Genomic DNA, 22,501 nt, shown 5'->3' with positions numbered 1-22,501 from the left:
GGGGGGGGTGCTGAGTCCGCATTTGACTCAGTGGCAGTAAGCTTGGTTTTTAGTGAGTCCTCCCTGTGGACTCACACTCTACCACTCTTCAGAGCAGGCATCCCTCAGTGGCACAGTTGACTGAGGAAACCCCATACCAGACACTGGTCAGTGGTGCCAGTGTGCACTCTAGCCTGCCTTCTCATCAAACAGGGCTGCCAGCAAGGTAGGGTACACAGGTCCTCTTAGACCAAACCAAACTCCCTGCCATCGGTGAAACAGATATTGATGAGCATTCTATTCTGGTCCCCTGCGCTTCAAGGAGAAAAGGAGAGAGAAATGAGTTCAAGATGAGAAGCAGCTGGGCAAACTGGCAAGTGAGGAGATAGTCGGCTGAGTTACCAACTGGCCTGAGACAACCCAGCCAGTTTGAACTTCTCCACACACTAACATCCCATCCAGACGAGAGCACAAATGTACCGTGGTGGAGGTGACTAAAATGGTGCGGTCCTCCTAGTGTGGACAACCCAACCATGCCCTCATGGATCACTCCCACATCTGGAGGTACATGAACTTCCCTCAGCACACACAGCACCGGGTGTCTGCCACCAAAGAACATTCTATCTCCCATAATCAGCCTTCCTGCCCCCAGCTGACCTCTCTCTGACTTGGCATGAACTACTTCTGGATCAGGTGCCCATCCCTCACGATTTTCTACTCTAAGACCTATCCAGGTCCCAGTTTTCGCCTCTCATCAAGACAGATCCATTAAACTTTTCCCAAACCCAAATGTCTTTCCTTCCCCTCTTTTTTTTTTTGTCTCTATGAGCCCTGGTAGCATAATGGGTGTGTTAGTCCGGGTAGACTAGAGAAATAAGTCCAGGGGGTCTCATGTGTATAAGAAAGAGCTTTATGTACAAGAACAATTAAATATTGAGAAAACATCTAGCCCAGTCCAGGTCAAGCCCATAAACCTGATATTAGCCCATATGTCTGTTACCAGTCTATAAAATCACATGCAGTGACGCCGAATGTAGGAAGTAGGTGGAAAGTCTTGTGGGTCCAGTGGTGATAGAAGCATCTCAGCGCTAGGGGGTGGAGTCTTCACATAGCACCACCAGGCTCCTTGTCAGTAATGTCTCCTAGGGAGTGAGCATGTGTCCCACCTCTTAACGCCTCCAAATGAGGTCATCAAGCTGCAACCTGATTAGCCACCCTTCACTCTTAAGTCTCAAATTGACAACAGATTACGTAACTACCACATTGGGTTACACATTTTACTGCTAACCAATTCAAAATCACTAGCCCTCTGCAGAAGAAAAGCAAGGTGCAGAGAGTCTCAGAAACCCACCAGAGTCCGTTCCACCTTGTCCTATATGTGAGTAGGAATTGACTTAAGAGAAGTCAAGTTTAGTTTTTCCCTCATAGTTGTTTACTTCCCTTGTTTTCATTTTCTTTTTCTCCCTTTGTCCTATCATGGACCATAGCAACCAGGCCCACATGGCCCAACCACGCCTGTACCCCTCCCGCAACCCCACTCACTGGGTGAGGGCCACTGTCAACTCCTGTATCACCTGACAATAGATAGCAGCCAGACCTGCCTTCCACTGTGCTCCACGAACAAAGAACTACATGCACACTCACATTCTTTATCACACCAGCATGCACAGCCATCAACTACATAAAATATGCAATGTCTTGTAGACAAAAAGAATTTCCAGCTCAGAAGCAACAAAGCCTACATGGAAGAAGCACACCAGCCTGTGTGATCATGAGGTGTCGATGGGATCAGTTATCAGGCATCTAAGACCCAGAATAAAACTATACTCAAGGTGAATGGGATAGGGAGCATGGAGTGGAGACCCACTGCCCATCTGTAGACAATTGGACATCCCCTCACAGGGGTCATAGGGAAGAGTTGACCCAGTCAGGGTGCAGTGTAGCACTGATGAAACACACAACTTTCCTCTAGCTTTTTGGTGCTTCCTTCACCCCAATCTCATGACCTCAATTTTACCTTACAAATCCGATTAGACCAGAGCATGCACACTGCTACAGATAAGAGCCTGCAACACAGGGAATCCAGGATAGGTAAACCCCTCAGGGCCAACATTAGGAAAGGGTCCGGAGAAAGGGGGACGCGATCACAAGGATCAATCTAGAACCCCCTCCCAGGGGGGAAGACGATGTAAGATATGGAAAAATAATCTATAACTTATCAAGGGTCCGTGAGGGAGGGAGAGAGGGCAGGGGAGGGGGGAAAGGGGGAGTTGATAACAGGCTGAAGTAGGAAGAGAATGCTTTGAAAATGATGAAGGCGGCATATGTGCTTGACAATTAATTAGAGGAATGTGTGGATTGTGATAAGAGATGTAAGCCCCCAATAAAGTTATTTTTTTTAAACATTCCATTCATGTGAAGAAACCAGAGCCAACACAGACCTTTCACAGGAGGAAAAGGATCAACCGGACGAAATAAATATATAAAACTGTGCATCAGTGGAACACTGACCTGGACTGGAGAGGACAATCAGCAATAGATGCAAAGAAAGCCTAAGGACACCGTCAAGGAGAGGAATGACTCGTGTGAATGGAATTTCAAATGAAGAAATGACACCCCCACACCCCAGAACAGAAGAGAAAATTGTCAAAGAGCTATTGACTGTTATGAAGCTGCACATTCAAGTAGCTGAACAAACTTCAACTAACCGGATAGATCTCCCCAAAAGAAAATCAACAAGCTTTATCAATGAAACTCTTCCAAAGCTTAAACAAGAATCCTGAGGGCAGCTCAAGGAAAATGAAGACTAGTCTCCAAGGGCACCAATAAGACTTAGCTCTGATTCCTCAGCAGAGACCATGCAATGGGGTGACAAATCTTAAAAACGGCCAATCCAGAATTACATACTCAGAAAAGTTGATGACAGCGAAATTATAACATTTCCAGAACAAAACTTAAAAGAATTATAAACCAGACCACAAACTTACAAGAAATACCAAAGGGAGGTATTTGGGTAGAGAACCAATAATAGGACAACAACCTAAGGCTAACATATGACAATACCACCCAGAAACCCAGTGAGGTGCAGTCACACTCACGGTCAGTGAGTTGATAGTCCAGCCCATAATGACCCTATCTCACAGGAGTAGACAACGTCATCTTTCACGATACGGCTAGTAGTTTCGAACTGCTGATTGTGAAGTGCAGCCCAACATGATGCCAGAAGGGTTCCCACCACTCAGTTATAGAGGTATCTACAGCAGAACAGATCTACAACCAGACTGAAACAGTTTACCACAAAGTAAACACAGGGATATGTAGTTACAGAATTTTCTAATGAAGAGGAAGCCAAGTACATTAACTTGAGAGGAAGACAGTAAGCAGTAAGAGGAAGTCTGGCCCAAAAGGGGGAAACACTCCACTCGGAGTCAGGTTAAAGGCAACAGAGGTAAAACTCATATAAATTCCTTTAATAATGAGCAGGTGTATGGGTAAGATATGTAGGTTGAAAGATTACGGAAGTATGCCCACATATAGAGAGATTTGACGGAAACTGTATATGGTGACATATAGAGTCTAGGCTTACGGGTGTTAAGTCACCCTTCAAGTCTGGACATGAACTCACCCCTGTAGCTCAATATTAAGCCAAATAATAGATAACTCTCCAAAGAGAACAACAGTTATCAGGGCGGTAACACACACCTTAGAAAAAGGCAAGCCTCCCCCGCCACTATCACGATACCAATTCTAACTTACAAATCCGGCTAGACCAGAGGATGTACACTGGCACAGATAAGAGCTGGAAACACAGGAGGGAATCCAGGACAGAGAAACCCCTCAGGACCAATAATGAGAGTAGCAATACCAGGAGGGTAAGGGGAAGGTGAGGGGAGAAAGGGGGAACCGATCACAATGATCTACATGTAACCACCGCCTCCCAGGGGGACGGACAACAGAAATGTGGGTGAAGGGAGATATCGGTCAGTATAAAACATGACAAAATAATAATTTACAAAGTATCAAGGACTCGTGAGGGAGGGAGGGGGCAAAATGAGCTGATACCAAGGGCTCAAGTAGAAAGCAAATGTTTTGAGAGTGATGAGGGCAACAAATGTACTTGACACAATGGATGGATGGATTGTGATAAGAGTTGTACGAGCCCCCACTAAATTAAAAAAATCCATTTGTGATCAGAACAATTTATAGCCGAGAGACTAGTGGTAAGTGGAGACTGCGTGTGTGTGCGAGAGAGCTGTTGAACAGACAGCTGATTATCTGCTCTCTACACCTTCACCTAGATCACAGTGCCAAGGTTAAGTGGATGGAATGGTCTTCCTCGCGCTAGAGCTGGTGGGTCTGCAGAGTATAGACCCTCAGTGATGGGATTCTGCTCTGCCAAGAGCTTTCTAAATAGAATTCTGTAGAATGTTCCACCTAGGCATTGCCAGAGGGGTTGGTTCTCTGACTGACTGGGCGCACCACTCCCTGATGGCATTGGACACTTTTGATCTATTAGTCATGGGCCGTCGTCCTGCTCCTTGGTTACTCGTGGTGTACGGCATTTCCACCTCCTGCCTACACAAACTAGCCTAGAGTTTACTCCGCAAAGAGTTGGTGTCAATGCCCAGCCCTGGTTTTCTATGGTTGCAGGGACACATGGAGGCATGCTCCTCAGCTACAGCAGGCTGAGCAGGAGCAGGCCAGCCTCGGGCGGTGGGTGGGTGGTGGTGGTGTGATTCTTGGGGTCAAACACCCAGAAATCATTTCAGCTGTTCCATCAAATATCTAGAATGAGTTGCTGCTGGTCACTCTGAAGGCCAGGTCCCTCTCAAGAAGAGGGGTGTGACTGTCCACCTGCCCCGTGTGGGAGGGCAGCTGGTTGCAGGCAGGTCAGAGCTGTTGATCTGTGGCAGCCATTTGTGAGCATTTGTAGAGCGTAGTGTCTCAGCCCAACTGAGCTGCAGAAGAAAGCTGCACCACAGCCAGCCTCCCTCCCTCAGGCAGCATGGCTTCTGGTTCTCGTAGGACTTGGAGGAAGCTGGCACTTAAGACTACCTGTCTGATGTCTGAGCTGACCTGTCAAGTGGCCTGGGCGGAGTGGGGGCAAAGCTGTCTGTCCTCTGTGCATGGGGCTGTTGGGAGGGTGGTGCAGGGTGCTGGCTCCTGCCAGCAGGTGTCCCAGATGTCAGGGGGGTCTGTCCGTGGGAAGTGTGCAGGGGAAGCCGTGGGCGGACTCCGCATGGCGTTAGTGCTCTGTGTTAATGCTTTTAGACGCCTCCAGTTCAGTCCATGCTGCGGCACTCCCAGGCCAGTGCGCCCCTCCAAGCACCATGGCATGAAATGGAGGCTCCTAGAAGCAAGCAGAAAGGTACAGTACCAGCACGGCGGGGGGTGGGGGTGGGGGCGGGGGGGGCCTGGCTTATGCACCTGCACACTGTTTGTCCATCTGTATTTGTACCACTGGTTGGGGGGGAGGGAAAGGGTGTGGACTGTGGCTCTGGACCCATCTGTCTAGTTGATAGGAACCTGTCCTCAGGGCCAACTCCTGCTGCCTGGCCTGGCTGGGGCTTGGGAGACTCCTGGAGTGGGCTAGTAGTTGGCAGCCACACCTTGGCAGCCTGTATCAGCTGACAACCAAATGAACTGTCATTTTCTGCGGAGAGAGGCGACAGTGGTTACAGGGTCTCTGCACTGGTGCTCCATCCACTGTCACGGTGAGTGAAAGCTCTGAGTGTTTCATACACTAAGCTGAGATCTGTCTCCTCTCCGCTGCCTCACAGAGAAGCAGGGCCCTGAGCGGAAGAGGATCAAAAAGGAGCCCGCCACGCGCAAGGCCGGCCTGCTGTTCGGCATGGGGCTGTCTGGGATCCGAGCTGGCTACCCCCTCTCTGAGCGCCAGCAGGTGGCTCTCCTCATGCAGATGACGGCGGAGGAGTCTGCAAACAGTCCAGGTGACCCAACGCTGTCCAGGTGGCTTGGACAGAAAGGTGTGCTTGGGCTGTGGGGTGGCCACTGGTGGCTCCCTTGCAGTGACAAAGCCTCTGTCCCCACTGCCCGCAGTAGACACAACACCAAAGCACCCCACGCAGTCTGCAGTGTGTCCGAAGGGGACGCCCAACTCTGCCTCGAAAACCAAAGACAAAGTTAACAAGAGGAACGAGCGCGGGGAGACGCGCCTGCACCGGGCCGCCATCCGCGGGGATGCCCGGCGCATCAAAGAGCTCATCAGTGAGGGCGCAGACGTCAACGTCAAGGACTTTGCAGGTACTGTCACCCAGCCACCACATGGCTGCTGGTGGGGCTGGCCGGCTGGTTGCCTCAGATGGACGCCCCAGGTCAGAGTGGGAGGCCTGCTCCTGGCCCCTGCCCGAGGAGCACTTGGGACTAAGCTTACCAGTGCAACGCACTTCTGTGACGCTGTTCCCAAGGCTCTGTGGCTGCACTCAGTGTGGCCATGGTACCGGCTCTTCTCCCAGAGAGAAGTCCCTGCAGTCCAGGCCTGTCCCTCTGTTGGCGAACCCACGCTCAGTGTCTAACGGCTGTCAAACTAGGCATCTCTTCTGGGGATACTGACAGCAGGCCACTCTAGCTGCATTCTCTGTAGCCTCTGCAAGGTCCATAAAGCTGTATGCCTGTCTTCATGGCATATGCCATTCCTGAGAGATGTGCAGCCTGGACATTCACCTGGGCTCCAGGTGATACCTGACCAGGGTCTGCCTGTCTGTCACGTGTGTCTGTTTCCAGGCTGGACAGCCCTGCATGAGGCCTGTAACCGTGGCTACTACGACGTTGCAAAGCAACTGCTAGCAGCTGGTGCCGAGGTGAACACCAAGGGCCTGGATGATGACACGCCCCTGCACGATGCTGCCAACAACGGGCACTACAAGGTAGGGTCTCTCCCTAGAGCACCCGAAGCTCCCGGCCAAGAGAGGGGCCCTGTCAGGTGATGTACCCGACACATCTGGGACCTGGACAGCGTGGTGAGGGCCAAGGTCTCGGACCTCACAGCCAGGCCACCCTGGACAGGTACTTGCCGCTCACCACACACTGTCTGGAGCCAACCAGAGAAAAAGTGAGAGGTGGGCTTGGGGTCCAGGGAGACCCCCACACAAGGGGCAACCTTGAGGCTCTGCAGTCTTGATTCAGACCAACTGAACCAAGATGGCAGTGTAGTCTTTAAGGGACCTTTTAAAAGAGACATATTCATGCATGATATGGGGAGTAGTACACAGGGATTCAGTGAAGTGAGGCTGCTGGGTGACAGTGCCCAGAGAGAGGGTTATCATTTTCTGTTATGGAAAGCATCCAAAATTGTGGATACATGGCCAACATGTGAGGGGCTGGGCTGCGTAGTCACAGGGTCGTCCTAGGAGTGAACACAGTCTCCCAGCTAGGTCAGGGCAATGAGATCAAGAAACACACACAGTTGCCTTTCCAGGCCTCTCAGGAAACACCCACCTGAGGCATTACTCAAGCATGTGCAGCTCTGCTGGCAAATCCAGGTCTGTGTGGGGCCAAGCCCACGTCATCCGCGATGGCAGCCCTGCACTGACCACAGCAGTGTGACCCAGGACCCCCTTCACCCACGTGAAAAGGTTGCTTTCCTCTGTGAACAAAGATACAGTGTATGTGGGAACACTCGACTTTTGGCCTCCTCCATGCCAGTGGCAGGCTCCTCAGGCACACTGGTGCCACATGAATGAGAGCCAGTGCAGAAACCCCACCCTGGGAGGCAGCAAAATGACGGGGGCAGGGGCTTCCAGAAATAGGACTATGTCCCCAGGGTCTAGAAGCAGCAGCCTGACTGCTACACACAGCAGGTTCTCTCTCCCTGATGAGGCTGCCTCCCGCCCCCTCTTGCAGGTAGTGAAGCTGTTGCTGCGGTATGGCGGGAACCCTCAGCAGAGCAACAGGAAAGGCGAGACTCCGCTGAAAGTCGCCAATTCCCCAACCATGGTGAACCTCCTGCTGGGCAAGGGCACGTACACGTCCAGTGAAGAGAGCTCCACCGGTGAGCGGGGTAGGGGTAGGGGTTGGGGGGGGAGGTACCGTCTACACATCAGGCAAGCTCCCTGCACTGCTCCCGAGGGGCTCCTGCCTGTGGCCCCCACCATTCCAGTGCTTCTCCAGGGGCTGGGCCCAGGGGCAGGCTGGTCTCACCTGCTTCCCCCATGGACGGTGAGTACCAGAGCAGGACGGTCGTTCTGAGACTGCCCTCTGACCCCTCTCCCCGTCTTTTTAGCAGAGAGCTCAGAAGAGGAGGATGCGCCCTCATTCGCACCGTCCAGCTCAGTGGATGGCAATAACACAGACTCTGAATTTGAAAAGGGCCTGAAGCACAAGGCCAAGAACCCAGAGCCCCCCAAAACCGTGACTCCTGTCAAGGATGAGTACGAGTTTGATGAGGATGACGAACAAGACAGGGTCCCTCCCCTGGACGATAAGCACTTGTTAAAAAAGGATTACAGAAAAGAGACTAAGGCCAACAGTTTTATTTCTATACCCAAAATGGAAGTGAAAAGTTACACTAAAAACAGCACAATTGCACCAAAGAAAGCCGCACATCGCATCTTGTCAGACACATCGGACGAAGAGGAGGCAAGTGTCACCATGGGGACAGGAGAAAAACTGAGACTGTCCGCACACACCATGCTGCCCAGTAACAAACGTGAGTCTTCTAGTTCCAAGCAACAAAAAGAAAAAACGAAAGTGAAAAAGAAGCGGAAGAAAGAAACAAAAGGCAAAGAAGTTCGGTTTGGAAAAAGGAGTGACAAGTTCTGCTCGTCTGAATCTGAGAGCGAGCCTCTGGGGAGTGAGGAGGACGACGGCTCGGTTGGAAGCTCTGGCTGTACCAAGGGGTCGCCACTGGTGCTGAAGGAACCCTCCCTGTTCAGCTCGCTCTCTGCCTCATCCACCTCCTCCCACGGGAGCACTGCCTCCCAGAAGCATAACCCCAACCACGCTGACCAGCACTCCAAGCACTGGAGGACGGACAATTGGAAGACCATCTCCTCTCCCGCCTGGTCCGAGGTCAGCTCCCTGTCAGACTCCACGCGGACACGGCTGACAAGTGAGTCTGATTGCTCCTCCGAGGCCTCCAGCCTTGAGTCCCTGAAGCCCATCAGGAAGAAGCGGGAGCACAGGAAGGGCGGCCTGCAGGGCGTGCTCTCTGAGAGGAGGGGCGCGTTCCACGCGAGCGTAGAAGGCGCCATCCCAAAACTGGACAAAGAGGGAAAGATCATCAAAAAACACAAAACGAAACATAAACACAAAAACAAGGAAAAAGGACAGTGTTCTGTCAGCCAGGAGCTGAAACTGAAGAGCTTTACTTATGAGTATGACGACTCCAAGCAGAAGCCGGATAAGGCCATCCTCCTGGACAATGACATGCCCCCCGAGAACAAGCTGAAGGCGTTAAAGCATGACCGAGACCATCTCAAGAAGGAAGAGAAGCTCAGCAAACTGAAGGCGGAGGACAAAGAGTGGCTATTTAAAGATGAGCTCATAAAGGTCTCCAAAGACGAGAAATCGCTCAAGAGAATCAAAGACCTGAGCAAAGACCTGGCTAAGTGTTTCCGAGAAGAGAAAGACCGCTCGAACAAGGCGGACAAAGAGAAGCTGCCGAAAGAGAAGTCCCCAAAGGAGGAGAAGCTGCGGCTCTACAAGGAGGAGAGGAAGAAGAAGTCCAAAGACCGGCCCTCCAGACTAGAGAGGAAGAACGACTTGAAGGAGGACAAGACGTCGAGAGAGAAGGAAAAGACTTTCAAAGAAGACAAACTCAAAAAAGAGAAGGTGTACAGGGAGGACTCTGCTTTCGATGAGTACTGTAACAAGAGCCAGTTTCTGGAGAACGAGGACACCAAGTTCAGCCTCTCAGACGACCCGCAGGAGCGCTGGTTCTCCGACCTGTCGGACTCCTCCTTTGACTTCAAAGGGGAGGACAGCTGGGACTCTCCGGTGCCCGACTACCGAGAGATGAAAAGTGACTCCGTGGCAAAGCTCCTCCTGGAGACTGTGCGGGAGGACTCCAAGGAGAAGCGGCGGGACAGCAAGGGCCGCGAAAAGAGAGAGCACAGCGAGCGGCGCAGCGACCGAGACGCCTTCTTCAGGAAGAAAGACCGGGACTACCTGGATAAGACCGCCGAGAAGAGGAAAGACCCGACCGAGAAGCACAGAGGTGTCCCCAGCTACCTGTCCGAGAAAGACAAGAGGAGGAAAGAGTCTGTGGACGGAGCCAAGGACCGAAAGGACAAGGACCTGAGTGACACGTGCAGGGACAGAAAGGACTCTTTCGAGAGCACCAAGGAAAGGAAGGAGGCCAGAGGGAAGGCCGACGAGGCCTACAGAGAGGAGCTCAAAGAGTTCGGCTGCGACAGTTTCTTCAAAGACAAGTCTGACGCGGACTTTGTGAAAAGCCTGGAGTCTTGGGAAAGGCACCATTCGGTAAAAGAAAAAGAGAAGAAGGATGGCATCGAGAAGGAAAAGAAAGAGAAGATAAAATCCGAGAAATACAAGGAAAAGTCTAGTGACAAGGACAAGAATGAGAAAGCTCTCCTTGAAAAGAGTCAGAAGGACAAAGAATTTGATAAATGTTTTAAGGAGAAAAAGGAAGCCAAGGAAAAGCATAAAGATTGCATACATAGCAAAGATAAAGAACGGAAGCCTTCTCTTGATCAGGTGAAAGATAAGAAGGAGAAAAATTATCCTGGAATCCTCTCGGAAGACTTCTCTGAGAAGAAAGAGGAAAAAAGGGGGAAGGAGAAAAGCTGGTACATTGCAGACATCTTCACGGATGAGAGCGAAGACGACCAGGACGAGTATGCCACCAGTGGGTTCAAGCTCGGGGAGGGCCCCGAGGGGCCGAGGGCGGAAAGCTTGCAGGACCGGGAGGAAGGGAAAGAGCCCTCTGCTTTGGACAAGCACCGGAAGTACTCCTTGGAGAAGCAGCACTCAGAGAAGCAGAAAGATAAAGAATCCAAGGATAAGAAAAAAGACAAAGGCTCCGCTGAAGGGGGCAAAGAGAGAAGAGAGAAGAGCTCTGACAAGCACAAAGACAAGAGAGAGAGAGAGTCCACAGAAAAGTACAAGGACCGGAAGGACCGAACTTCAGTTGACTCGATTCAAGAAAAGAAAAGCAAACAAAAACTCCCCGAGAAGGTGGAGAAGAAACACTCCGTGGAGGATAAGGTGAAAAGCCGGCACAAAGAGAAAGCTGACAAGGATCATTCCAAAGAGAGGAAGTCTTCCAAAAGCGCCGAGATGGAAAAGAGTTTATTGGAAAAGTTAGAAGAAGAAGCTCTCCACGAATTCAGAGAAGACTCCAACGATAAGATCAGTGAGATATCTTCCGACAGCTTCACCGACCGAGGGCAGGAGCCTGGGCAGACTGCCCTGCTAGAGGTGTCCTTCACAGAGCCCCCCGAAGAGAAGGCCAGGGACGGCTCCTCCTGCCTGCAAGAGAAGCTCAGAGAGAGGCACAGGCACACCTCGTCCTCCTCGAAGAAGAGCCACGACCGGGAGAGAGGGAGGAAAGAGAAGACCGAGAAGAAAGACCGGAGCGAGGACTACAGAGACGCGGGCAGGAAGGACTCCGGCCAGTATGACAAGGACTTCCCAGACGGGGACGCGTACAGCATCCCTTACAACACGAAACCCGACATGGAAGAGGAGTTCGAGAAAACCATCGAACTCTTTTCCACCGAAAAGAAAGACAAAAATGATTCTGAAAGAGAACCTTCCAAGAAAATAGAAAAAGAGCTGAAGCCTTACGGGTCCAGCGCCGTCAACATCCTGAAGGAGAAGAAGAAGCGCGAGAAGCACCGGGAGCGGTGGAGGGACGAGAAGGAGAAGCACCGGGAGCGGCACCTGGATGGCCCCCTGCGGCACCACAAGGATGAGCCGAAGCCCGGGGCCAGAGACAGGGACAACCCCCCCAGTGCTAACCTGAGAGACAAGTCCAAAGAGGAAGCCCTCAGACTTGGCGACGCCAAGCCGAAAGACAGGTCCAGGGAGAGTCAGGAGAAGGGTGACACCACCAACAAGATCAGCAATGGGAATGAGAAGCTGCCGCCACCCAGGGACCCCGGCCGCAAGGAGCACCGGCCCCGGGAGAAGCTGCTGGTGGACGGCGACCTGATGATGACGAGCTTCGAGAGGATGCTCTCCCAGAAAGACCTGGAGATCGAGGAGCGCCACAAGAGGCACAAGGAGCGGATGAAGCAGATGGAGAAGATGAGGCACCGGTCTGGAGACCCGAAGCTCAAGGACAAGACCAAATTGGCCGAGGATGTGCGCAAAAAGGGCCTGGAGCCCCCCACGAAAAAGCCACTGGGGCTGGACGTGCAGCTGAGAGACAAGAAGCTCAAGGAGCCCATGCCGCTGGCCCCGGCTCCACCCAATGCCGACAGCAAAGGGCCCCCAGTGACAGGCTCAGAGCCCAAGGACTGGCTGGCAGGGCCCCAGATGAAGGAGGTCCTACCTGCCTCGCCCAGGCCTGACCAGAACCGGCCTACTGGGGTGCCCACCCCCACTGCAGTGGTCTCGTGCCCCAGCTATGAGGAGGTGATGCACACTCCCCGCACACCGTCCTGCAGCGCCGATGACTACTCGGACCTCATCTTCGACTGCGCTGATTCCCAGCATGCAGTGCCTGTCAGCACACCCGCCAGCGCCTGCTCCCCGTCCTTCTTTGATAGGTTCTCAGCTGCCCTGAGCGGCCTTCCCGAGAACCCCAGTCAGACCCCCACTCGGACTCTGCCCACCAGCCTCTACCGCTCCGTGTCTGTGGACACACGCAGGACGCCTGAGGAGGAGTTCAGTGTTGGGGACAAGCTCTCTCGGCAGCAGAGTGTCCCTGGCACCACCAGCTACGACTCACCGGCCCGACAACTACTGGAAGACAAGGTCCCCGCTGCCCTGGAGAAGTTCCCATGCTCATCCCCGGGGTACTACTCTCCCAACTACGGGGTCCCCTCACCCAAAGGGGAGGCTCTGCCCTGTGCTCCCCCCGCCGTCAACACCACCACGGCCTCAGAGGGAGTCTTCTCAAGTTTACATGCCAAGTCCTCCCCTTCCCACAGGGATGAGCTCGTGGCCCCCTCCCTGGAAGGGGCCCTGCCCCCTGACCTGGGCCTCCCTCTTGATGCCACAGAAGACCAGCAGGCCACAGCTGCCATCATCCCCCCAGAGCCCAGCTACCTGGAGCCTGCTGATGAGGGCCCCTTCAACACAGTCATCACCGAGGACCCAGGCGAGTGGGTGCACCCCGCCACCTCTGAGCAACCCCTCTCCTCCACCCTTGGTGGGGTCCCCGAGAACACCGTTAGCTGGCCCCCTGTGGGGGCAGACCTGCTGCTGAAGTCCCCACAGCGACTAGCTGAGTCTCCCACACATTTCAGCCCCGCAGAGCCCCTGCACCCTGCTGCCCCTGTGCCATTCATTGCCACAGAGCCCCCATACCCAGCCTCTCCCCTTCCCTACCCCTTGTCAGTCCCTGAGCCAGGGCTCGGAGATGTCAAGCAGGAGATAGTCGAAGCGATGGGAGTCACCCCTTCCGAGGAGCTAACCCCATATGCTCCTCCCTCTGGGCTTCCAGCCTTCTTCAGCAACTGCAAGCCCCTCATGGACACTGCTCCCGACATGCCCCCCGAACCTGCGAGTGTGGCCCCTGTAGCTCAGGCAGAGGCTCTGGGGCCACTGGACCACAATTACCTGGAGGGAAGCAGCAGCGGCCCTTCTGTGCTCGGTCCAGAGGAGCCTGGACCGTGGCCAGACCCCTTCCCAAATCCCGAAGATGACCTGGACCTGGGGCCCTTCTCCCTGCCCGAGCTCCCTCTGCAGACAAAAGACACTTCCGACATGGACACAGGACCTGCAGACGAGCGTCCGCTGCCCCCCCCAGAGCAGACACCTCTCGGGCCCCCCGAGGTTGAAAGCGGGGGTGACCTCTCCACATCAGCCTCTGAGGAGGAACAACGGCCACCCTCCAACACAGCGTCCACACAGCTCCCTGCTGCCGAGCCTGCCCCTGCTGCCGAGCCCCAGGTGGAGGTGCCTCTTGAAACTGCGGCCCAGGTGGTGGACATGGCAGAAGAGCCAGTCCCTGAGGACACGGGCCCCAGCCCAGCACCTGCAGCAGTCCCCACGGAGCCCCACCCAGCAGGGAGCGGGGACGAGACAGAGGCCATGGAAGCCCAGGTGGTACCCTACTCCGTCCCTGACAGCCCCCCAGCAGACGGCACGGCCCAAGCCCTCCCCGTGGATGGAGCTACCCTCCCCGCAGCCCAGGTGGAAGCCCCTGTGGGCAGCATCCAGCCTGAATCAGCAGACCCCACCCCAAAGCCACCCCGCACGGAGGAGATCCCACAGCGCATTACTCGGAACCGGGCCCAGATGCTGGCCAGCCAGGGCAAGCAGGGCACGCCGCCCCCTGAGAGGGAGCTGCCTGCTGCCACCCCTACCCCCAGAGCCAAGGGCCGTGGCCCCGAGGACGAGGATGCCCAAGCCCAGCACCCTCGCAAGCGCCGTTTCCAGCGCTCCAGCCAGCAGCTGCAGCAGCAGATGAACACGTCGACGCAGCAGACGCGGGAAATGATCCAGCAGACGCTGGCCGCCATCGTGGATGCCATCAAGCTGGACGCCATCGAGCCCTACCATAGTGACAGGGCCAACCCCTACTTTGAGTACCTGCAGATCCGCAAGAAGATCGAGGAGAAGCGCAAGATCCTGTGCTACATCACACCGCAGGCGCCCCAATGCTACGCCGAATACGTCACCTACACCGGTTCCTACCTCCTGGACGGCAAGCCGCTCAGCAAGCTCCACATCCCAGTGGTGAGTCTGCAGGGCCAGGCGTGGGGCTCCCCAGCCCCACCTGCCCGCACTCCTGCCTCCCCGCCCGGTCCTCTGAGGCTGAGCACACACTCACCACAGGGCTGTGCCCGTCCTCAGAGCAGGCGCCAGCATCAGCAGAGCAAGGGCTTTCTCTGAGGACCAGCACCCTCTGTGTGCTGCCTCCGCACAAGCACAGACACGGGCGGGGCCCTGCCGATGCCTACACCGGGCGTGGCAATGCCCCGCACGTGACGTGGGTGGGGGCCACCTGCTGCTGCCCTGCAGCCGACACCCCCTCCTGCCTGCAGATCGCACCGCCTCCGTCCCTGGCTGAGCCGCTCAAGGAGCTCTTCAAGCAGCAAGAGGCTGTGCGCGGGAAGCTGCGTCTGCAGCACAGCATTGAGCGGGTAAGGTGCCCGGGGCCCTCAGCACACTGGGCCACACGGTGCCTGGGCTTACCCTCACTCCTCCCTCCCTCCCTCCCCGCTCCAGGAAAAGCTGATCGTCTCCTGTGAACAGGAGATCCTGAGGGTGCACTGCCGGGCGGCGAGAACCATCGCGAACCAGGCCGTGCCCTTCAGCGCCTGCACCATGCTTCTGGACTCGGAGGTCTACAACATGCCCCTGGAGAGCCAGGTGAGTCCCTCCCAACCTGCTAGCTGTAGGGCAGCTGGAGAGGAGAGGGGGGGAGGAGGAGGAGGAGGAGGAGGCGGAGGAGGCGCAGGTTCTCTCTCAGCCACTCAAGTGTCTTTGAGGAAAAGAAAGGTGGGCATGGCCACCCCAGGAGTCGAATGCACACCAGCAGGTGGTGCCCGAGCGTCTGGTGCTGGCCTCCCTGGTTACACACCACACCCCAACAGGGGAGGGCACCTAGGTTCCAGATGAAGTGGGTGCCCTCTTCCCGGGAACAGCAGGGAGGCCTACGGACCCGGTCGCCAGGGCCACCAGTCCCCTTCCCATAAACACTGGTGTCTGATTTTTTGCAGGGAGACGAGAACAAGTCAGTGAGGGATCGGTTTAATGCACGCCAGTTCATCTCCTGGCTGCAGGACGTGGACGACAAGTACGACCGCATGAAGGTCAGTGTCCTGGCGTCCTGAGGCAGGTTGTCTGCTGTGCAGGAGGCATGCCCAGTGCTGGTGCTTCTGCCCCAGCAGGTGGGATGCAGCTCCAGGCACCACTCAGCAGGCTGGGCAGTCACCCTGCAGGTAAGCAGCAGCAGGCTCCGACACAGACCTCCAGGGCCCTCTGGTCTCATCCCCAGTGGAGAGAAACAGAAGGTGGTACCCTGTGGGCATGGCTCGGAGGTGTCTCCCTCATGGCCCTTGGCTTGCGTGTGTCCACTACAAAACTACACGGAAGCAGGCAAGCATCGTGTAGACGCAAACAGAGGCAGCGTGTGTTCCAGCCTGGGCCACGGACTGTCCCTCCTGACAGCAGGTGACCAAACACTAAGCCATGGTAGCGCTAACTGCAGGTTTCTCTAAGTGGTGTAACGTCTACAAAGTTTGATGACACTGGACAAGGTCATCTCTTTAGTGTGCAGTTAGCCAAGTCTAAAGAGACGGTTCGTGAGGACACAAACTAAAGATGCCATACCTTCCAGACAGAGCTCCCCCACAGCGGTCTGTATGAGGGTGCCAGAGAGTGGGGTGCTGAGGGTGCAGAAGGGCCAGGTGACTCCTGTGTTAATTGTGACTCAGCGAAGCACACTGCCAGTCCACGCCCTTCTCTGGGGCTGGTCCACCTGACAGCACGTCCACATGGTGCCTCTCAGGAGCATTCTCGCTGTGCTTCTTCCAAGTCAGTCTTGGTCATTCTCTGCCTGAAAATGCTTTCATGCTCTACCTGGAAATTTCACTTCTACTCATTTAAAATCTGCCGACTGCAGAGTAACTGTCCACCACCACCACCACCCCGAAAAAAATTCCTTTCAGCTACCCAGTGAGTGGTACCCATCAGCTACCCATCATGTCATAACCAGCCCACAGGGGGACCCAAGAGGGAGGGCATCACCCCAGGTGGGTGTGTGCCCTTCTGCAGTGGCTTCTTGCTCAATAGTGTGGGCATGTGTCCAAGACACGGACACAGAGCTTCTGTAAAGTGGTGGTCCAAACCCACTACAGGCCTGGTGGTCATGCAGACGCCACAGCACAAATCAACCACTTTGACGTCAGTGACACCACAAAGCCTAGAACGGCCCGCCTCCGTCAGTGTACCCTTTAGTGAAACATTTCCAACCTTCCTTAAAGGCACACGCACGTGCTGGGGGGTCCTGGCAGCTCTGTCCAGCCCAGCCTTACACCGAGTCTCGACTGGCACAGCCCAGGGGGTGGTCTGCCAAGTTCCCTCCATGGGCACCAAGATTGGAATCGCAGGTCCTCTTCACAGGTCATGACATCATTCTTACAACCGTTTAAAAATGCAGAGCCATTTGTCCTTGGCTGAGCAAGAGCTGGTGACAATGGGGGGGGGGGTGTGTGTGTCACATCTCATGCTAAACATTGGGCTAGGTGACAAGCGTCCCGTGAGGCAGGTGTCCCTGCCATGCAGTGGGGCCCATGAGACCAGGAAGAGCACAGCCAACATTGCCTTTGGGCTCCCCATGGAAGACACAGGTAGGGTGGCTGCCGTGGGAGCCACCGGGTGTGTCCTTGCTGGTTGCACCAGGCTCGCAGTGCTCCGACGTTAGGGGTAAATTGTCCGCAGCTTGGGTGGAGAGACCATCATTTATTTAGTTTGGCTCTCAGCTCCTTCTCATCAAGGGTCCCCTGAGAGCTGCCCAAGGTTCCCCTTGACTTCAGTCTTACGTCCGAGGTTCACTTCGACCTGAAACCTTGTGGCGTTGGCCCCCAGTTCTCAGGAGACCGGGCAGGCTGCTGCCAGTCCTGTCAGACTCAAGGGCTGGCTTCCCAAGCTCCACGTAGACTTCAGCTTCGATGCCAGACCACCTCCTCTTTGTTGTAGGGCCGCTGGAGGGCTTGAACCACCAGCCTTGCTCTTAGCAGTCTCACATTTCACCCCCTGTACCACCAAATTTCCCTTTTAAGAGATGTCATTCCCACTATCAGTGCCAATAAAACCAGTGTCACTGCTGCCCTAAGTGAGATCAACCTCACCTGAAGGAAACCAAGGATAGCGAGTTCCCTGGGGGTGGAGGCATGTGCTCTCCCCAAGGCCAAGTCTCTCTCACAGTCCATCTGTCCGTCTGTCCACAGACATGCCTCCTAATGAGGCAGCAGCACGAAGCAGCCGCGCTCAACGCTGTACAGAGGATGGAGTGGCAGCTCAAAGTGCAGGAGCTGGACCCTGCGGGGCACAAGTCACTGTGTGTGAACGAAGTGCCCTCCTTTTACGTACCCATGGTCGACGTCAATGACGACTTCCTGCTGCTGCCAGCGTGACACGGCAACGCGACGCCAGGACACACTTCGGGCGCAAGCAGCAGGCACAGCGCGCCGGGCGGAGGAGCCTAGGGGAGGCTGCTGTGCCCACGCCACCCAGCCACCGCCACTGAAGGACGCCAGACGGACGCCAGGGGCGGGTGGGACGTGGACACCTCGTCCCCATGAGGCCCACGCTTGGATCCTATTCCTGGCCAGCTCCAGTCGTGGCCACAGTCGTGGGAAGAATGCGTGTGTTTTTAGAGCCTTGTTCCATTCTGATCAACTCCAGGACAGACCTAGGTGCCTGCCGCCTCTCACAGACACCGGCCTGGACCGGGAGGCAGGCGGGCGGGCAAGGACACTGGACTGAGTGCGTGCCGGCCGCCCACCTGCTGGGCACTGGGGGCGGACACAGAGCCAGGACTCTTCCGATTGTGTTTTTAATGGAGTCAAATCCACGTGGTTTGTATATTTTTTCCTTTAATCTTGGGCATTTTGTTTCTCTTTCTGAGAACATAACTTGAAACACTACAGAGCCAATAATCATATAAAAAGTGTATCCCGTAAACGCTGTACAGTTTTATACACATTCACAATGTACTTTTGCTGCCTTCTAGATAATTTATTTTGCAACACATTACTGCACAGTTGTAAATAACTTATGTACTGTAACATCACTTTCAGTTATGTGTAAAGAAATAAATAAATTAATTAAAATACTCTTGGTGCGTGTGAGGTTCCCACAGCAGAACTCCAGCCCCAACCACAGGGCCTTTCTGTCCAGACACAGCCCAAGAGCACCTGCATCTGAGGGTCTCCGCCAGCCAGCAGGAAGGCCATGCCCACACAATGGCAGCTGCCTGGTCTTCCTGAAAAGCTACAGTGCAGGCAGCCTGGACTCATGGCCTCCCTGCAGATGCTGATCCAGCTGAGGGACCCCTTTCACCCAGGAATCTCTCCACACCCCTCCTGAACCTGAGTCCTTGCTGGACCCCAGGGCCCTCTCTACTGCTCAGACCAGTAAGGGTCTTGGTTAGGATGCATACAGGAATTAGACTCCTGCTGCCAAGCCCTCAGGCCTCGGGGGTGTCTGCACAGGGAACGCTGTCGATTCTGTCAATCCCTGCAAAGCTGGGCCCTGGCCCTAGTTTATATGCTCTGGATCACGTCCCAAAGGGTTTTCTGAGCTGTATTTCCCACATCACAGAAATGTGATTACGGTATAACACCTTTTAAAGTCTGTTTCTTGTTTTTCAATGAAAATCGACCTTTATGATCTCTCAATGCGAGCAGCTTCCCTCTGCATCATCAAGGGTGGGGCAGCAATGACTGTCAACTCGGCCACCTCTTCCGGGTGTCCACTGCGGGCACAGAGTGAAAGACCCCCTCAGAGCCAGCGGTGAATACACATGCAGCAACCACTGGAAAACCACAAGTGCTTCCTTTGGCGCCGGCACTAGAGCTGGCCCCTGGCCCAGCAGAGAATCCTGCTGCTCAGCACCCCCCAAGGGATGTGTACCCACCGCACCCACCACAGCACTCCCCTTAACAGAGCACGCACTTCGTTCTAGAATGGCCCTCATAGCCTGCATCCAGCTGGAGGTCACCATGCTGAGAGAACTGTCACTCAACGGGCAAAAGTGAGGGGGCTTCAAAATTTTCCTGAAAAATAAACCTGTCATTTTTCAATGAACTTTGTGATTCTCTCTGGTTGTGACAATCCCATGATGGTAAAAGCCAAGTAAAGGGGACTTACGACAAGGTGAATGAACTAGGGGACTTACTACGGAGGCCCTGGGCAACAAGGATGCAGAGACCTCAGGGCACAGGTGCCAAGGAAAGGTGAGCAAATGCTGACTGAACAGGAACAGAAGTAGTCAGAAAGGAGACAGGTGAAGCGGCGGTCTGACGTGGTGTGGCCATCTTGAACTTTGGCAAGGAGCCAGGCACACCAGCCACTAAACAGGAGAAAGATGGGATTCTGTCCTGTTCCCCAGCCCCCACCTCGCACAGCTACTGGTGACACCCCCGAATGCAGTCCTTGCTGCATGAAGCCAGAACAGGCACGATCCATGAGGGTGCCACCTGCACCACCCCATGTCTGGAGGCACCTGAATTCCCTGCATCAGACCAGCAAGGGCGTGCCTTAATGGGTCCCCTCCCAAGCCACCCAGTCAGCAGGAACTCCTCCTCTAACCAGCCGCCCTGCCCCCATTGCCCTCCGGGCCCAAAGTAATTCCTTCCAGGAGCAAGCACCCTGACCTCAGCCACCATCTGACTACGCCTAGGTCAGGTGCCTGAGCCCAGAAAGCACCTGGGCCAGCAGTCCCACCCTCCCCACCCTGTGAGCTGCTTAGCCCCGCCTCCAGTTTGGTTTTTTCTTTTCCTTTCCCTTCCCTTGTTTTTGAAAATCGTTCTCTTCCGCTTTCCTGGTTCTTCCGTTTCCCTGTATGCCCCTGCCTTTTTCTTCCCTTTACTACCACTGTTCCCCGTTCCAGTTTTGCTTATTGTATTTCTCTTCTTTTCTTCAACCTTTTTTTACTTTTCTTTGGGCTTTTTTCCCCCCTTAGTTATTAAATTCTTTTCTCTTGCTGTTACATACCTGCTTTTTCCTGCTGCTTTTAAAATTTCATAAAATATTTTAAATCGTTTCTTTTTTGGTCATTTTTTATTTCTGCTGTTTTTTTCTGGTCACACCTGACAGGAGACAGCCACCATGCCCACATATCCCAGCCAAATCTTCCCTGCCTTCTACAGCCATCTTATCTCACCTGATAGCCAAAAAACACCAAAAGAACTGCCCTCCACTGAGACACAACTAGTAAATGGAACAGTCGCGCGCACTCACAGCACCTCTTGCACCCACTGGGAGACAGTGATGGGGTCTCACCGACATAAAATCACCCGTTGATACAATAAAAACAAGAGTCTGCGAGACTTAACAGACAACTTCATAAAGAGAGTGAAGCACGCGACCACTACGAAGCCTGAAGACCAGCCTCAGGAAGAAGCCGCGTTGGGCCTACCAGATAGGGACTCACAAGAGCGGCTTCACTGGGCTGAGAGATCAAGAACGCCACCAAGAAGAAGAATGCCGAGGAGGCCGGGGCTGCACAAGAGCGACTCAGGAAACGACCCAAGAACAGCCTGACATGAGAAATTCACATCAAACAAAAACCGCAAGTAGGTATGTAAGAGGCTAATACTAAGATTTCAGAAATGGATGCTCACTGAAAGTGCAAAAGACAAAAACAACACCTGAAGGAGGCTTATGAGACACCATGAAGAGCACCCGTGTGAGCCGGATTCCAGAGGAAGAAGGGAAACAAAAGGCACAGGGAGTTGTCGGGAGAAAGCCTTCCTAACAGCACGTACGGCAAGCTCTGCGTTCAAGGCTAGCCTTTGTCAAAACCAGAGACTAGGAACAAGGGCTGAGAGCAGAAAGCATGCAGACTAGGTGGCAATGGGTGACACTCAAACCACTCAAAGAAAAATTGCCAACCAAGAATCATAAACCCGGCAGACATTTTTCAAATACAACACTGAAATTAGGCCATTTCCAGATAAAAAGAAATAGAAGGAATTTGTGTAATGCAGCCCAACCTTACAAGCAATACTACGGAACGGCCTTTGGTCAGAGAGCCTGCAACAATACTCTAGATGACACCACCACCCGGACGCCAGCCCAGATACAGAAGTGGCTGAGGGAAGATCATTCTCTGCAGGACTGAAAAGATGGAGCAGAGACATGAATTTGTAACAGGACTTTCAAAGAAGTAGGTTTGAAGAGAGAACAGACCATTTCAAATGTAGGAAGAAAGTAGTTACAGGGTAACCTCAGAAAATGAACAGACCTCATTCAAAGAAAAATTCCATAGATTCAGTAAACACTGAGACAACAGCAGTGGGGGAGAAGGGTAATAAACAAAATTAACTCCGCACAGAAAAATACGCGGACTGGAGAAACTCGGCACCACAGAAAGGCAGACAGCAAAGAGACAGCAACGACTGAGCGCTATCGATCACTGCACTGGCTGCAAGAGCGCACGGTGGAAAAGAAAACAGGACAGGCCACCTCAGTATGTGGTTTACAAGACAGAAGTTAGATACGCAAAAAGGTAAGACTCAAAATCATAGGATGGAAAAATACATCAAGCTAGCAGCAAAAAAAAAAAAATTTAGAGTCTCTAATCAGACACTTTAAGACAAAATCCGCAGGCCTGTCTGGATAGGACAGGCTGGATGAACAATCTGGAGGAGAAAACAACGGGACTGACAGTTCCGGGGGGACATGGGAGAGGGGG

General features: G+C 54.0%; 1 protein-coding gene across 6 annotated transcripts in view; it reads left to right on the top strand.

The window, feature by feature from the left end:
• ANKRD11 (ankyrin repeat domain 11) overlaps positions 1–18,917 on the top strand; it is a 127,584-nt gene extending 108,667 nt beyond the window's left edge. For 2 of the 6 annotated variants that reach the window (XM_045293832.1, XM_045293833.1), the window contains exons 4-12: positions 5,760–5,930; positions 6,040–6,243; positions 6,724–6,866; positions 7,843–7,990; positions 8,222–14,811; positions 15,120–15,218; positions 15,304–15,447; positions 15,798–15,890; positions 18,030–18,917. In XM_045293832.1, coding sequence (XP_045149767.1) covers positions 5,760–5,930; positions 6,040–6,243; positions 6,724–6,866; positions 7,843–7,990; positions 8,222–14,811; positions 15,120–15,218; positions 15,304–15,447; positions 15,798–15,890; positions 18,030–18,215 — 7,778 coding nt within the window. In that variant the 3' untranslated portion in view covers positions 18,216–18,917. Of the gene's footprint in view, positions 1–5,250; positions 5,348–5,759; positions 5,931–6,039; positions 6,244–6,723; positions 6,867–7,842; positions 7,991–8,221; positions 14,812–15,119; positions 15,219–15,303; positions 15,448–15,797; positions 15,891–18,029 lie in introns of all 6 variants that reach the window. The other 4 variants (XM_045293836.1, XM_045293835.1, XM_045293834.1 and 1 more) reach the window with 4 other exon arrangements.
• The last annotated feature ends 3,584 nt before the right edge of the window (positions 18,918–22,501 follow it).

This window comes from Echinops telfairi, unplaced genomic scaffold, assembly GCF_000313985.2.
Source record: "Echinops telfairi isolate 266 unplaced genomic scaffold, ASM31398v2 ScPeMD7_2291;HRSCAF=2852, whole genome shotgun sequence".
NCBI lineage: Eukaryota > Metazoa > Chordata > Mammalia > Afrosoricida > Tenrecidae > Echinops > Echinops telfairi.
This window is presented reverse-complemented; position numbering and strand designations above follow the sequence as displayed.